This window comes from Bos grunniens, chromosome 3 (assembly GCF_055505025.1).
Source record: "Bos grunniens cultivar Pamir isolate PY7600 chromosome 3, Bosgru_T2T1.0, whole genome shotgun sequence".
NCBI lineage: Eukaryota > Metazoa > Chordata > Mammalia > Artiodactyla > Bovidae > Bos > Bos grunniens.
Genome location: NC_141167.1, coordinates 71,032,170 through 71,048,740, shown reverse-complemented (window position 1 = coordinate 71,048,740; position 16,571 = coordinate 71,032,170). Strand labels below are relative to the sequence as shown.

General features: G+C 33.9%; 1 protein-coding gene and 1 long non-coding RNA gene across 13 annotated transcripts in view; one reads left to right on the top strand and one right to left on the bottom strand.

Annotated features, from left to right (window-relative positions):
• Nucleotides 1-2,767: 2,767 nt before the first annotated feature.
• Nucleotides 2,768-16,571, bottom strand: part of MTF2 (metal response element binding transcription factor 2) — a 73,596-nt gene continuing 59,792 nt past the window's right edge. For 7 of the 12 annotated variants that reach the window (XM_086391264.1, XM_086391269.1, XM_086391267.1 and 4 more), the window contains 6 exons: nucleotides 12,706-12,773; nucleotides 11,058-11,228; nucleotides 6,934-7,039; nucleotides 6,762-6,814; nucleotides 6,539-6,643; nucleotides 2,768-5,171 (listed from right to left, as the gene is read on the bottom strand). In XM_086391264.1, the coding sequence (XP_086247390.1) occupies nucleotides 4,814-5,171; nucleotides 6,539-6,643; nucleotides 6,762-6,814; nucleotides 6,934-7,039; nucleotides 11,058-11,228; nucleotides 12,706-12,773 (861 nt within the window). In that variant the 3' untranslated portion in view covers nucleotides 2,768-4,813. Of the gene's footprint in view, nucleotides 5,342-6,538; nucleotides 6,675-6,761; nucleotides 6,815-6,933; nucleotides 7,040-11,057; nucleotides 11,229-12,705; nucleotides 12,774-16,571 lie in introns of all 12 variants that reach the window. The other 5 variants (XR_015160516.1, XR_015160517.1, XR_015160515.1 and 2 more) reach the window with 2 other exon arrangements.
• Nucleotides 12,440-15,904, top strand: LOC147375818 (uncharacterized). Its single transcript, XR_015160518.1, has 2 exons — nucleotides 12,440-12,608; nucleotides 14,181-15,904. It is a non-coding gene; the product is annotated as an uncharacterized LOC147375818 (long non-coding RNA).

Genomic DNA, 16,571 nt, shown 5'->3' with positions numbered 1-16,571 from the left:
TTGGGTTCTAGAAGAGATTTGGCAATATAGGGAAACACAGCTAGAACCAAAAGTGTGCCTCAATCTTTCATGAATCAATAGCCGTTCCCTGTCAAAACTCTCTCTGAAAAGCTTCATCTGCTTAAACTTTCATTGGTCTCTTCAAGGAAGTTTAACTTCAGATATATCTAAGCAAGCTTCACATGTTTTCAAAAGGGGTCCAAATTCTCACAAAATCTTTTTTGTCTCAAATTCTATACAGGAAAATTTTCCTTACATTCCAGTAGTTCTGTATAGAAAATTCTAATCCCCTCACCAAGTATGTACAATAATACTATTAATACTGGATGCTCCTATTATAGTTTCATTATGAGTAACTTTCAATGTTACTTACTTCTAAAAATTGATTCTAAATTTACATGTGCCATTTTTATAAACACATAACAATAGCAATATAAATATTTTAAAATTATTCAAAGGTGGTATTTCTCAGAAAAAGTAAAACATTAGAAAAACTTAATTTCTTAAAAAAACCTGTTTTTGGTGAGCTTATTTTGAATTTTTGCTTAATATGAACAAATTACTTTGAACTAGCTGCTAGATATTCCATTCATTCATTTGACATTCATTCAACATTCAATATTTTTTCTTTTCTGCACCTAACATAGTTAATGATGGGTTAAATAAACTTGAGCTTTACTTTTATTTGGTTCTCCAAGCCCAAGTCACACACAAGTACTTAGGATCAAACATAAATAAAACTCACAAGGGAGTCAGTGGAAGCCAACAGGCATATGCAGACCCTCCTCTCACTAAGTGAGTTCAAGACTAAACAAAGTTCTCTGGAATATAGCTATACATTTGCCAGCATTGACCTTAAAATTATCTTGTATATGTTCCATGACTTCGATGTCAGTGCTGCTCTTGTAATATTCAAGAAAACTCAACAAAAGTAAACAATAAGGAATAAAGATTTCTGTCAGATAGAGTTGAGTTCTGGAGGGCTAAAAATCATTAAGATTTTTTTGGCTCCTCCAACCCTACCCCTGAACCAAGTTGTGCCCATTTAGGGCACAAATATTCCCCCCTAACTGGGAAAGCAGGTCGTAAGGTAGAAGGGAAAAAAGGACTGAATACCTTTCATTAAATATAAAGAATAGAAATTAATGATTTTAAACAGGACATAGTTTTGCTTTATGCAATAAGTACATTTTATCATCTATGAAGGTTTTATTCATTTGTTGGCTTGCTTAAATCTAGTGGAAAATTTTCTTGAACGAGAAATCACATTCCCTGAAGATACTGCAAAAGTGAGGAGTTATTACTAAGCATCCAAGCATCATCTCCAACAAAGAGAAACTACATAGGTAAAAAGCAGAGTGGGACATTGCTCGTGGCCCAATGGTTAATACTCTGCTCTCCCAATGTAGGGGGTACCCATTTGATCACTAATCACGGAACTAAGATCCAACATGCCACAGGACAAAAGAAGGAAAAAAGGCAGAAAGAGATTTTATTGAGTAAAAGTGAGGCAAGGGGAGAAAAAAAGAATGAACTGCTTAATTTGCCACCTTCTTCTAACTTTAAATATAAATACAGTATTACATTTTGATCTATTTACTGCTCCAAGATATTTTGATATTATGACTTAAAAGTTACTTGCTCCCATCTATTTGTTATTTAGAGCGCCAATCAGTTTGCTTTCACAGTTTCTTTCATCTCCAAATCTGTATCAGACAGGTATCAAGTTTCTTAACTGCTACTAATTATAAACAAATTCCATGATAAAATTCTCACTTCACATTTAACTATCAAGTTTTTATTTCCCTGAGGAAAGAACATGACTAGTCAACTGCCAAGGAAGAAACTGAAAGAGACTTCTGGAAGTATATTCATAGAGGTAGTCCAACGTAACACAGACATCTTCCTTTGCCATTATATTCTCATTCAAACAACCCTAGAACCAGAGTACAAGTTTGCTATAACTATACAAATAAGATCAGGTTCCAACCAAAACTTAATAGTACCTAATAAAAACTTCCAATCAAATAGCCCAAAAATTATTTCTACCCTAACACTAACAGAAATCTTAATATACACAATAGAAACTAAAAAAAACACAATAGCAAATAAAACAAGAAGAAATACCCTCAAACTCACATATCAGTGAACATTCACTTCTATTAAACATTCAGTAACAAAATAAATCCAACAAGATAAGATCTGACTTCATCACTCCTACATTAGAACTGACAGAATAACTCTGATAGCTTTTATTCTGTTTGATCACCTAAAGGCCTTAGAATCCATATTTATCCATGACTATTAGGGTATTTATAAAATATATTTGAGTAAAAATGAATAAGGTACACTATTTATACATCTTTTCTTTCTGTAGCCTGGGGCAAAGCTTTTCAGGAAAAAGAAAAAAAGAAATCCTTTTATGTAAACCCTAACACCTTCTATATAGGTAAGAAGAAAACAGCTGAAAGGCTGAATTTTTTTGAAGTTTGGGGACAGGGAGATAGATACCTTGTCTTTCAAGTATAAAGTGTACAAGCTGGCTAAACATAATTTATTTCTTCAGAGGATCATATGAGCATGTAGTAATTATTAGTATTTATTGGGAGGACAAGAGGAAAATGAAAGTAAAGTTTTATAAAGATTAACTCAAGTGAACGTATTTACAACAGAACTAGAAACTCTTTAGCTCCCTGGCTAGATGAAAGCAGCCATCTACTGCACTAGTGTGTATTTTCAGCAAAATACAGAAGCAAAACTCATTAGCTCTTTAAAAAATACACACATTTAATGTTCGTCTGTTTTAATTCTAAGTAAAGCAATTCCAAAAATACAAACTGAACATCAGAGCCATGTGAACCACCATGATAAAATAAAACAGACATTCACAATAATTACGTCTAAAGACAGTTCAGCTTAATAAATCATCTTCCAAGTATGCTAAAGAAAGAATTACTAAAAATACTGCTGGTGTTCAGTTAGAATTAAAGGACTTTGGGGAAAATGAAATAATATGATACAGGTGGAGTGAATAAGGTTACACCGGATTTACATTTTCCATTACCCCTAGATATAAACAAACATTCAAAATCAACACAAACTCTTGTGTGTATTCAAAATATTGCAGCTGCAGGAAAGGCAACTTTAAATTAATAGCTAGGGGAAAATCAAGTTTTGGTGGAGGTAAACAGAAGTGACAGTTCTTAATTTGCACTTTTGTAAAGCTCATTTATACCTGGCCAACCAGGAACCAAATGCAGGACTACGAAGTTCTCTGCTTCTTTTGGCTATAATGTGACAAGAAAAGGTCATCTTTTGAAGATGTTTAAAGAAATAAAGCAACTTTCTTATAAACAGTCAAATAATCAATCAATGGAATAAATAAGCACTAACCCACATTTTTAACCGCTCTGTAATCACTACACTTTACATATTTTTCATTTTGGTGGCAAACTCTCCAATTTTTAGGCTAAAATCCACCAATCACTTTTAAGAGTAAAATGAATAGCCACCAAAATAAGAATATTCTTCTGTTTACTCTTTGGCTAAAAAAGAAAACAAATAAACAAAACAAAAAGAAACAGAAGACAACTCTAACACTGGTGATAAAAGAAACTGTTTTTTTTTTTTTTTTTAAACACATGTAAAATAAAGTTATCAATTTAAATCTTGGTACATTTCATAAAAACAAGAGGTAATGTTGTAATAAAACAGCAGCTGCCTCGCAGGCAACACTGTTTGTTAACCCTGTGCAATAAAATACTTTGTTCATACTACACTTATTCAACATGACTAACAGTTACTACAGACATTTCAGGAATCTTCACGGGATTCCTATAGACTTACTGTTAAAACTGAGAGACATTTACAATCATAATGTGCCATGAAAATTTGAAAACGTTACTTCTAGTAGGAGATAATGTTCATACTATTTGAATTTGTTTTAGGTACTGAACAGCTGAGTTACAAGGACTGATAATGAAAAGCATTCGAAAAAGCCCATGAACACTGTTGTTCACACCCTTCTTCAGAACACACTAAACTTGTTTGACACATTTCTCTTCATACATAGCAAGCAACAGCACCCAATAAAAGCCTGAGAAGAAATGCTGCTGTGTAAATACTGCAACTATTCCTGAAAAAAGAATTATGGGATATATACTCCAAAGCTGCCCATTCCCATAATTTGTATTGCATAGGTCACATAATCAATCACACACATATATATACACGTGTGTATATATATGCACATGCAAAGAATATATTAAGACGACAATGAAGTCTAGTCACAGAGCAATTTACAGGCTCAATATATTTTTTACACTTTGTTTGAAAGAAAATTTCAGTATTTTACAGTCTTTTAGTAGGCATTATATACACTGCACTTCTAAAAGGTATTGAAATAAATTTTTTCCAACATTTTGGTAACAAAACAGACAATGTTTCTCCAAATACTTGTGCTATCTATCTACATGATCAGTTTGCTCTGAGAACCACTAACCACAAAAACTGACTCAATGGAATAATTAGAAAAATTATCTAACACCATGCATGGGTTTGAATCATTTTTAATATCCTATCCTAGAAACATTCTACAAATCTTAAGATTTAAAAAATTAAGTCTCTGATTTTTAAAAGATATCTTTTTATGACAATATCCATAACATTGACAAGTACATGTTAAGGCTAGTATCATCTTATGTGATTTTTTTAACCTTTTTTTTTAAAGATAGTAAAAGCCAGACTCCTTTAGGGTTTTGAATTGTACCTACAGAAAATGAGAGTGCAGTGAACATAATGTTCAGTCCTACAGTCAGGACGCAGTTGCTCCTTCCCATTCCACAAGATACTGCACCTTTCCATCAAGTGTCACCCGACGAGCCAATACTCGGTATTTTTCACCACATGCTATTCTACCTGCAGCACCAAAATAACTGGTAATGGAGTTTTTTAGATGATTGAGTTGTAACTCCTGATCTGCTAAGTTATTCAAAATCTCTGTGTTGAGTTCATCAAATTGGTAATCTTCTTTGCCTTCATCATCTTTTACAATTTCTGAGTTCTGAGTCTGGAGTGCTCTTCTTGGAAGACGACCCCTTCTCCTCCGTAAATGTGGTATTGCAGCAGGCCAAGATCTTCCTGTACGAGTTCTTTTTCTGGAGTCAGATAATCTACAGAACAAAAAAGGCCACAATTGTCTACCCTTGCTGACACAAAAATCAGCCAAATCAAAACAACAAATGCTATATGAAATGGATTATCACTCGCCTTCATTAAATTCAATCACCTTCTTGGGGCTGACATTTGAAGAGCTTTTCTTCCTTAACTATGTACTATTAAGCTTAAAAGAATCAGAGGAAATTTTGATTTATGAAGCCAACAAGGCAAATTCTTACTTACCAAGAGGATTTTTAAGTCAGATCTTGTCAACATTTTTATCATTAAAAAGAAGAAAGTTCATTCATTCATTCACTCAGTGCAAGAAATATTTAATAAGTACCTATTACATAAAAGACACCTTTACATATGCTTTAACTGATGGCAGAACCAGTATAAAGGTTCTCTTGGTTATCAATTGTAGGCCTATTGTTAAGTAATATAATAAATTGAAATAAGCCTAAACTATACCCTTGGTATAGCTCAAATGATATTGGTCAAATTTAAATCTCTTATCTTCTGTGTTCTCTTAAGAGATTAAGTGAAGGGACTAAACAAGACAAGCTTTGAGTTCAGAGATTCAAAGATTTTATGATATTATAAAACAAGGTCAAAATATAACATAGCCAGAGAAGTCTAAATCATACTGCCCAAGTTAAAACCCCAGTTTTGTATATTTGCTAATAAACATGCCATCTTGGGCTTGTTACAAAAACCCTCTAAGTCTCAGTTTTCTTATCTATAAAATGGAAACAACTCAAAAGACTGTTTTAAAAACTAAATAAGACAATGTACAAAAAAAAGATAATGTGCATAAGCTTAACAGAATCCCTGGTTGTGAAAACGAAAATTAAACAAAGGGAAGAATAAAATCTGCAAGCTCATGGCCCTGGCCCCAAATAAACTAAATTTTTCTTACCTGATACATCAGACTTCAGGAAAAAGTTGCCTTTCTAAAGAGTTAGGTTAAAAAAAAATACTAGAGGGAAAGTCTGTTATTGATAAAAAAAAAAATCCTGAATTTAAAATCCTTTTTCTAATAAAAAGGTTTGTGTGCTTGATTCTAACTTATTAAAAAAAAAATTCACACTTGTATATTAAAAGTATAAAAAGGTCTCACAGAAAAGAGCACATCTATAAACACCAGGATACCTCTTCTTTGTATACATAGCAAAATTCCTGACAAATCTGAAAATTTTAACATCTGTGCTCTGAAAAGTAAAAATATTCAGATGAATATTAACAACCTAAGATATAGACTACATCTCAAAAGCTGCAAGACAAACTGGTATCACTTTCAATTTTTTAAAATGTATTTAATCATCATATTACAAAGAAAAAAACTCTAGAGGAAAATTAGTTAAGAACATAAAATATCTACCCATAATGCCTGGAAATACTAGACGAGGTAGTTTCTTTTGCACTGGAAGCACCCGTGAAATCCACATCTGAGGTATTGGATGAATGTGCAGTTCCCTCAGTTCTCCTGAGACAAAAGAATTTAAATGGTATAACAACTATATTACATAACAATAGAAATACTAACTCCCCCCCCCCCCCAAGAAGAAAATTCCTAAGATAGGCAAAAGTAACTTTCTATTTACCCTATAGAACAAGGTAAATCCAAACTAGGATTCTCTGAAATTGACTCCTTATCCTGGAAAAGAAAAACAAAAATTTAAAGAATAGTTTCTACAAGTAATGAAAAGAAATTAGTTTCTCAGTAATTTCAAGCAGACTTCTTCTCTGAGAACATATACCAATATATCCTCTTACCAAAGGTGGCTCAGCAGTTTTCTGAATCATTTTTCTTGTATACGGGCCAGGTGGACGACCTACAGATTTTTTCTTTCCTTTTTTTTCTATGCCATTGCTTACTTCCCTGAAACATAAAACCATTATGTATTTAATCTCTGCAGAAAGAAAACAAAAAGACAATGGACAATATAAACTGTCATAACCTCTACTTATGTAGTAATTAGATTATAAAAACAAAGTTAAGCTGAATCTACAAGTTTAGTCAAGTTCAGAGATAATATATTCTAATTTGAATAAATATTTCTTAAACAGATATTTACATATGAAAGGTTTAAAGGAAAAATGTTCTCTAATAACAATTTTTAAAAATACATATCACCTAAAAATTTTTTACAAAACAAACAAAAAAAGTACTACTGTATTGGATGGAAGATTTCAAAACTCCTTTAAGTTCAATTATTTCATTTAGGTTGTTACTATGTAGGTACTTGGAGGATGTTCCAAGAATTTAGTACTAAATTCAGTAGTATGAATTCAGTAGTTAACCTCATGGAGTCAGGAAGTATTTATGTTAAAACTGTTCAGTCCCTATACAGTAGCTCTAGATAGAAATACCCTGTGGATTCCTGAATGATGCTAATCAGAAAGAGGTTGGAGAATGTAAAGAAGGAATCCTTCATATTATGTAGGGGAATCATTCAAAGGACAAAATTAGAAAGTTTTAGAAAACCATTTTGGAGACATAAAGGAAAAAATCAAGCATAAGGAGGGAAAAAAAGAAATAGGTCAAGAACATAATTAACAGAAGGGATGAATGACAAATACCAATACACAGAACATCTATTTCATTTAATCAATAAACATCTCCATATAAAGGGAATACTAACAATACAAATACAAAAATGTTCCCTGTACTAAGGAGTTTGAGATCTTCCCTGTTAGCCGGTAAAGACTCCACCTGCAATGCAGGAGACCCCTGTTCCTGGGTCAGAAAGATCCTGTGGAGAAGGGATAGGCTACCCACTCCAGTATCCTTGGGTTTCCTTGGTGGCTCAGATAGTAAAGAATGTGCCTGCAATGTGGGAGACCTGGGTTTGATCCCTAAGTTGGAAAGATCCCCTGCAGAAGGCAGCAGCTAACCACTCCAGTATTCTGGCCCGGAGAATTTGATGGACAGAGGAGCCTGACGGGGGCTACAGTCCACGGGGTCACAAAGAGTCAGACATGACTAAGTGACTTTCACACACACTAAGGGGTTCACAGTATAGACAGAAGACAATAAACATATATACAAGCAGAATAATAAAATGGATTAAGTGCTACAATAACATTATCCAGGAAAAACTGAATTAAAAAACAAGGTAAAGGAACAGATTTATATAATAAGCTAGAAAGAGGTGAATGGAGAAAACAAGAAATGGCTATTCCTCCACACCAAACTGGCTGGGGAAATAAAGGTGGAAGTACCAGGAAAGAGAAAGTAGAGAAGCAGAGGAAGAAAGTGTAACTAGAACTATAATCCAAAATCTTATCCAAGAATAAGATGGGGTGGGGTGTACATTCATTTTTTTGGCAGGATGATCAACATAACATTTACAAAGGACCCCTGGACTAAAGCAAGTACCCTTTAGTCCAATTCATACAAAGGGCCCAGAATGAACTGAGAATGCCTTTAGAGAAAGTTGGACCATTATCTGGTCACATCAAATGAGAATCTGATAACTACCACAGACAGAATGTCCTATCGAAATCAAAATAGGGACAAGAGAGATTGTGGAAATCTTTTTTCTAATTTATAATATAAGCAAAGCTAGAAAAAGATTAATAATAAAAATCTGAAAGTCATAGGAATAGTATTCTTTTCCTTCATTAAAAAAAAAAAAGTACTATCTACTTTATTACACTGACAACTCTCTGTAATTATTTTTTCTTATTCTCCAACATGATTAACTTATACCTTATGTATTGGCTCCTTAAATTTCTCTCTCAGCTATCTTTGCCTCATCATTTCATTGAGAAAACAGAAGCTACTAGGCAGTAACTTCAGTCATCACAGAATTAGCATTTGTACTCATATTCTTTTTCTCTCCACTTCAACAGAAGGATGTTAAGTCCTGCTTTAGAAGGCCAATCCCACATTTAGATTCCCACATCCTGTCCCTTATGTCTCCTCAAAGACTTTATAATATCTTCAGTTACCTCTTTCTTCTGTACCATTCTCCTCCACTGACATACAGAAACAGGTTACAATTGTCTTACATCTATTTTTTAAAAACCATCACTTGATTCAGCTTCCATTCCATTTGTCTACTTCCCTCCCTTAACAATACACTGAAACTACTTCTAAGAGTTGACCACACATACCCTTCCCACTTTCTTCATTCTTTCAAAATTCTTAAAAAGTATTTCCTTTTTTCCCCTTTTCCTGTATTATTGTCATCATCATTATTTTGAATCTTCCCATGTCCCCAATTGTAGAAAAAGACCAGTTTTGACAGTAAGTTGAGCAGTGCGAGACTCGATCATACTGTCCCATTTCCACCTGACTTTTACCTTTAACACTTAAGAAAAATAGTTTTTGTCAAAATCACTAATAACAAAATGTTATCTAATCCAATAAACATTTTTCTCTCATCTTAACCTGCCTCTCAGCAACATTCAGTACTGTTTAATAGACCCATATCTTTCTCAAACACTCTCCTTCACTTGGTTTTCATGACATCAAACTTTCCTAGTTTCCTCCTGTTTCAATGATTGTTTTCTAGTCATCTCCTTCATTTATTTCACTTCTTCCAAATCTCTAAATAATACCAGGACATTATTCTGGGCCACATTCTCTTCTTTTCTCTCTCTAGGTAATATCATCCATTCTCATGGTTTTATAAATCAACTTCAAAATTTATTACCATGGGTCCTGAGCTCCTGACTGAACACACCCAATTGCCTGTATCTAACATCATTACCACTTAGATATTCCTCATAAGAATCTTGAACTCAGTAAGTCTGAAACAGAAGAATGCTTTATTCACGTCATCAAAATCTATTCTTCCAGTTCTTGGTAACAGACACGACCAATCACTAGTTGCTCAAACCAGATATCTGGGCATTGTATAACTTTATCTCACCCTTCCTTTAAAAATTTAATTCATCAGCAAAGCCAACAAATTATTCCTCCAGTGGAGATCTTGAATCTATTTCCTCTCTACTTGACTGCTATCACCTACAACTGCACAAGCCACCATTATCTGTCACCTAGAAAACTCAAAGTCTTCATTTTTTCTTGTTTCTACTCTTCCTTCTATAGAATTTGTTTTCCAAACAGATCCAAAGAAGTATTTTAAAAGATAATTCAGTGTGCATACATCTTTATATAGCTTCCCATTATTCTGAGAAAACAACCGAAACTCTTTATGAGGTCTACAAAACACATGATCAAGCCCCACCCAACCTTTCCAGTACCCAATACTACTCTCTCCAGCCCTTGCTCACACCTCAGTAGCCTTCTGTAAGTTCCTAGAACATGCCTCATAGCTTCACACTTGTTATTTCTGCTACCTGAAGTATTCTTCCCTTTATTCTTCACATTGTTAGGTCATTCTCATTCTTTAAAGTTTCAGCTTCAATATTATTATAAACAGGCTTTCTTAAGTCGCCTTCTTAAAGAAGACCCCTATATCTCTATCCATCCCAGTACAGTCTAAATCTGTTTGCTATTTCCTAAACAGTATTAACATGATCTATAATTATTTTGTTTACCACCTTTCTTCCCCATTATAATGTAAACCCCACCAGGGCAGAAAGAAGGTCTTACTTATTATATCTCCAGCACTTAGTAAGGTGCTTGATAAATAGAATGAATGAACAAACGAATGAGAAATGAACAAACAAATAGATACTTATGCTGTTTGTGAACAAAATCAATAGGGCCTATTCCTGGAAAGCCTTAGATCTATAGTAAATAAATAAACATCTAGCATTAACTCTTTATACCTTGTTCAAGCAAGAAATTTTAAATAGGATAACAAATCAGGGTCACTGCCACTTGTACTTTCAAATATACTAATGAGGCTAAGTAACACAAAAAAATTTTTTTAGTTACAAATGAGCTAAAGAGAAAAACTAACCCACAGATCAACTTTTACCTTGATTCAGATATAGGTTTGGATGCCTTTCTGCCTTTAATTTTAAATTCATGAGAGGTTCCTTCAGGTTCTTTCTCTGCTTTGAAAGCCACATTTGGTGGCACAGGAGGAACACGAATTCGCAACCCAAACAAATGCTTCTTCTTCTTTATTTCTTTCCCAGACATAAACCTAAAGTTTAAAAAAAATTAACTAAAAATTTAAAACTGAACACATATACATGGAAGACCCTCAGTCGTAAAACACATGAAAGTATATCCAATACCACCCCTTGCTTTGGTTTTTTCCCTTTGCTTTCTTGGATTCTTATCTGCCCCAGAGCCAGTCCACAGTAGGATATGACAGGGGAGTAGGAGAGAGGAATAGTATTAGAAGGGAGAACACATGTCCGCTTTTCTTTTTAAAATGTAGCATCTAACTTTTTAAAGAAAGAAGAGTACAGAGTGGTGTCTTTTTTAGTCTCAATGTGCTTTTCCACATTTTTAGTCTTATCTGTTACAAACACCTCAAAAAAGGTTTAGGGAAAAAAGAATTCTATTTCAGAGTGAATCGGTGAGGAGAGAAACCCTGGCCAGAAATAGGTAAGAGCATTTGGAAAAAGTACATCAATCCTAGAGGCCCAGTAAATAAAAGGAGTGTCTAGCATGTCAGATCTGGAATTGGAAATAACCTGGAGCAGAGGTGACATTTCTTGTGGGCTTGGGTTTCTGAAATATATGTTCTCTAATCCTTTCCCAAAGTCCTTAGAGTCCTTACTCTAAAATACCCTCTTAGTTCTACTAGAGGATGCCTGGCCTAAGAACCACTACCAAGTGCTTGGATTGCCATTCAACTTTTATGTAAGTGTGAGAAACCAGAGCTCCCATTTCTACCATAGCAGGAACAAAGGTATTTCTAGCACACTAAATTGGGATTACAGAATTCATTGTCCTATAAAGTATTTTTACCAGCACAGTAACTGCTCAGGTAACTTTATGGCTTTTTTAAGTTGTCCTAAAGATCTAACCACTTATAACATTTTTTAATGAGGAAATGTTGCTAAGTTCAAAAAAAGCAACATGTTACAAACAATAATGTTATAATTCAATAGCTGGTTGAAACCAGCATATACATTTTATTTCTATTGCCTTTTTAAAATATTTTTAAGAGATGTAGAAATGCTCCTTTAAAAAAAAAAGGGAAAGATTTATATAAGAATATATCAATGTCACTTAATTATCAAAAACTTAGATCACTAATACTACTACTATTCCTAAAGACGGCACTAACTAAACTTAAAATCATAGAAGACCTCAATCATTTAAAAACCTATCTTCTCTTTAATATATCCCCCTATCTTCTGCATATTCCTACCAGCTAATATGATTCTGTTTTACTTTCAGCAGATTAAATTATAAGAACAAGTCATTACTGATTATGCTTTTTCAACTAAACTGACCAAATTCCCCTGAAATATTGATATGCCTTCCATCCACCATTTCCAGAGAACTGCTCCTCCCCTCTTCAACCTTTGAGAATCACTGGTTTACTCTGAGAGAGGACATTAAAATGGTATGTATTAACTCTACATCAATCCCACAATTCTTAATGCTATTATTCCTTATATTTACCAAATATCTTCCTCATAGGGATACATGAAATAACTTACATGGTCTTGTAATCATTTAATGCCTCCAGAACATGCTCATATCTTTCAGATTTTGGTGTGTCTGCCAGCTGTGAAGTATCAAAAAAACAATTTAGTGCACTGTAATTTCATTGATTAGTAATATACAGGTGAGAGAGGCAATGTGATACAAAAGAAAAGTTGACTGACTAGTTGTCAGAAGATCAAACTTCTTATTTCAGGTGCTCACTGACCAGCTTTGTGACTTAAGGCCATTTAGCCTCTCAAATCTTGTTTTCTCACATATAAAAAAGAGAGTATAAATCTTTTACTAGTTTCTTTACTACTATCAATACTTGTATAGATAAAATGGTATGCTTGAAAGAACCATAAACTGTAAAATACAATAAAAATGGGATTTTATTATTTATCATTGAATTTACTTTGATTCTATAACCTGGGAAAATAATAATACATTAGAATTACTTTAATATCAACTATAAAGCTTCTAATAGATATTAACAGGAAAGAATATAAAAAGTAATGATAAACATGTCATTTTATTTCCCAATACTTCTAACACAAACCAACAACCTCTATAACTTTGAAAAAATAACAAATTTGGGGATTTTATTTTCATACCAATTACAGACTTTGGTTAAGCCTAAAATCCAAAGTGACTCAGTACGTTTTTATCATCTTACACCATTTTAAAATATAAACATTCAATTCTGAAAAATATTCTATTTTCTTTCAAAAAAGTTTCTTTCAGAGTTATTTATGCCTTTTCTTCAAAGTTTAAAGACTAGGGCCCAACAGAAAAAAAATTAAATTATAAAAGACCATCTCCAATTAAAGCTATAAAAATTCAAACAAATGAACAACAAAAAATTTTCCAAAATATCACCATTGACTTTCAAAATGACTGCCAGTAATTTTATTTAGCAGCTGAAACTCCCAAAGTTCAGACCTTCAAGTAAAAAAAAATCTGTCAAATAGAACACAGTAGGTAGAAGAGACTTTCACAGTCATCTACTTTTATTTTAGCAATTAGTCAACAGCTATAAACCTAAATTGCCCAAATTCACACTGCTGGTTAGCTAGAGAGGTAGAATTTGAACCCAAGTGACAATTAAGTATATTCCTTCAACATTCACTGAGAGCCCATTGTGAGCCTATATTGGGTACTTTAAGAGGAAAAGCAAAGTTTGGTGCTCATTCTCCTTAACCATACCACATCTTCCTATTGTAATTTCTAAAGTGTCCAATGACAGAAATTTTCTATTAAAGGAGAAATAATGGACTCGGACTTTATAATCCAAAAGAGACCTGAGATATCCACCTAATTCAAGTTTTCATTAATACTGTAATCCCTTTAATAGTACTCAAGAGTAATGCAACCCTGGTTTAACTAGTACCACAAATGAAACCTAATGAAGGAGACCATTCCATGGGTGAACAAAATATTCCTTCCTGGATTCTCTTTTATACAAGGCAGTTCTTCAAATATTTGACAGGGCTGGAAGAAGCACAAGCTGGAATCAAGACTGCCGGAAGAAATATCAATAACCTCAGATATGCAGATGACACCACCCTTAAGGCAGAAAGTGAAAAGGAACTCAAAAGCCTCTTGATGAAAGTAAAAGTGGAGAGTGAAAAAGCTGGCTTAAAGCTCAACATTCAGAAAACAAAGATCATGGCATCTGGTCCCATCACTTCATGGGAAACAGATGGGGAAACAGTGTCAGACTTTATTTTTTGGGGCTCCAAAATCACTGCAGATGGTGACTGCAGCCATGAAATTAAAAGACGCTTACTCCTTGGAAGGAAAGTTATGACCAACCTAGATAGCATATTCAAAAGCAGAGACATTACTTTGCCAACAAAGGTCCGTCTAGTCAAGGCTATGGTTTTTCCAGGGGTCACGTATGGATGTGAGAGTTGGACTTGTGAAGAAGGCTGAGCGCAGAAGAATTGATGCATTTGAACTGTGGTGTTGGAGAAGAGTCTTGAGAGTCCCTTGGACTGCAAGGAGATCCAACCAGTCCATTCTGAAGATCAGCCCTGGGATTTCTTTGGAAGGAATGATGCTAAAGCTGGAAGTCCAGTACTTTGGCCACTTCATGCGAAGAGTTAACTCATTGGAAAAGACTCTGATGCTGGGAGAGATTGGGGGCAGGAGGAGAAGGGGATGACAGAGGATGAGATGGCTGGATGGCATCACTGACTCGATGGACGTAAGTCTGAATGAACTCCGGGAGGTGGTGATGGACAGGGAGGACTGGCGTGCTGCGATTCATGGGGTCGCAAAGAGTCGGACACGACTGAATGACTGAACTGAAGAGGGCTAAGTATTAAGATTATGTTAAGGTTTTTAGCAGCACCATCACTTGATTATTTCACATTCAGTTCAGTTCAGTTCATTTAAATTTAACATAAATTTAAATTTAATTTAAATTTACAGTTCAGTAAATTTAACATAATTTACTCTATTAAACTAGTGGTATTTTTTCTGATTGCTTTTTAATTCTTCACAAGAAAAATCTGCTCTACAATTTTGCTGACATTCAACAACAAAAGTTTAGAATTTCTCAAGTCTACTCCTTTCAACTTTTTGAAAATCACAACAAACTGTCTTTTTTTCTTTTGGTACCCGTTCTCTATGATTTCCTGGGCCTCCCTGGTGGGTCAGAATCTACCTGCAATGCAGGAGACACAGGTTCAATCCGTGGGTCAGGAAGATCCCCTGGAAAAGGGAATGGCTACCCACTCCAATATTCTTGCCTAGAGAATTCAAATTTTACCTGTAAGTTCTTTCAGTACTCCAGGATTATTTTGCATAGGACTGTTTATTTCAACTTGCATAATGCACTCAAAGGTTCCCTTCACTGTATTTTGAAAACAGAATGTGCAAATATTACACTGTTAATCAAATAATCTGTATTAGAAGAGCATCATATTCTGTTCTTCCATCTGACCATGAGGTTTATAATATAGATCTTCAATAGAAGAAACATTTTTGTTCCTCCCTGTACTGACACTAATCTCACACTGTGATTTCACTTTCAGGGTTATGTATTTCTGTACAGCAATACATGCTATTACGTATAGTTAAAACTCTTCCCTTCAATAAAACACGCCTCAGTGAATTCCACACCACCTAGGCTTCAGTATGCCAAACAGCTTAAGTAATTTGTTTACCAACATATACTCTGTACGCTAATATACAACTCAAGACCCCAAGTACTGCTTTTAACCAGACTTCTTATAATTTTCCCTTAAAAGTATTATACCACCTCTACTATATTTTTCTCTAGCCAAAACATTGTTTCTGCCATAGTATTTCATTTTATCTATGCTTTTCTCCCTATATCAAGTAGCACTCAACCCACTGCTCTATCAACCTTTTAAGTATTTAAAACTTAAGACCACAGATAACAGAAAAGTGGGCTGTCCTTATGAAACTGAAATTTCAAATCATATTAGGAAGTAAAGACAAATGATAATAGGCAGATTTCAAAAAGTATTAATATCTCATTATAACTTCCAAAAGCAATCTGATATAACCTCATTCTAAACACTTCATTCTATGTAAAAATTTTAAGCAACTTTTATTTGGGGTGTCAAATTATACTAAATATTTTTACTATCTCAAAAAAAAAAAAAAATTCAAAACACAGTAGTTTCGATCTCAAATACTAGATTTAGTCTATATGATAATTACGAAGGTACCAACTCTCAAAGATGTTTACCAAGATCACATAAGGAAATTATCACTGTATCCTAACATGTTCTAAAAGTTTCAGCTTCTCTTGACATAGCAATCCTGAAAATAATCAAGAAAAAAGAAAATATATAATATATGTTAAACCTTACCTTTCAGTATGAAAGGATATACAGTTGACCTC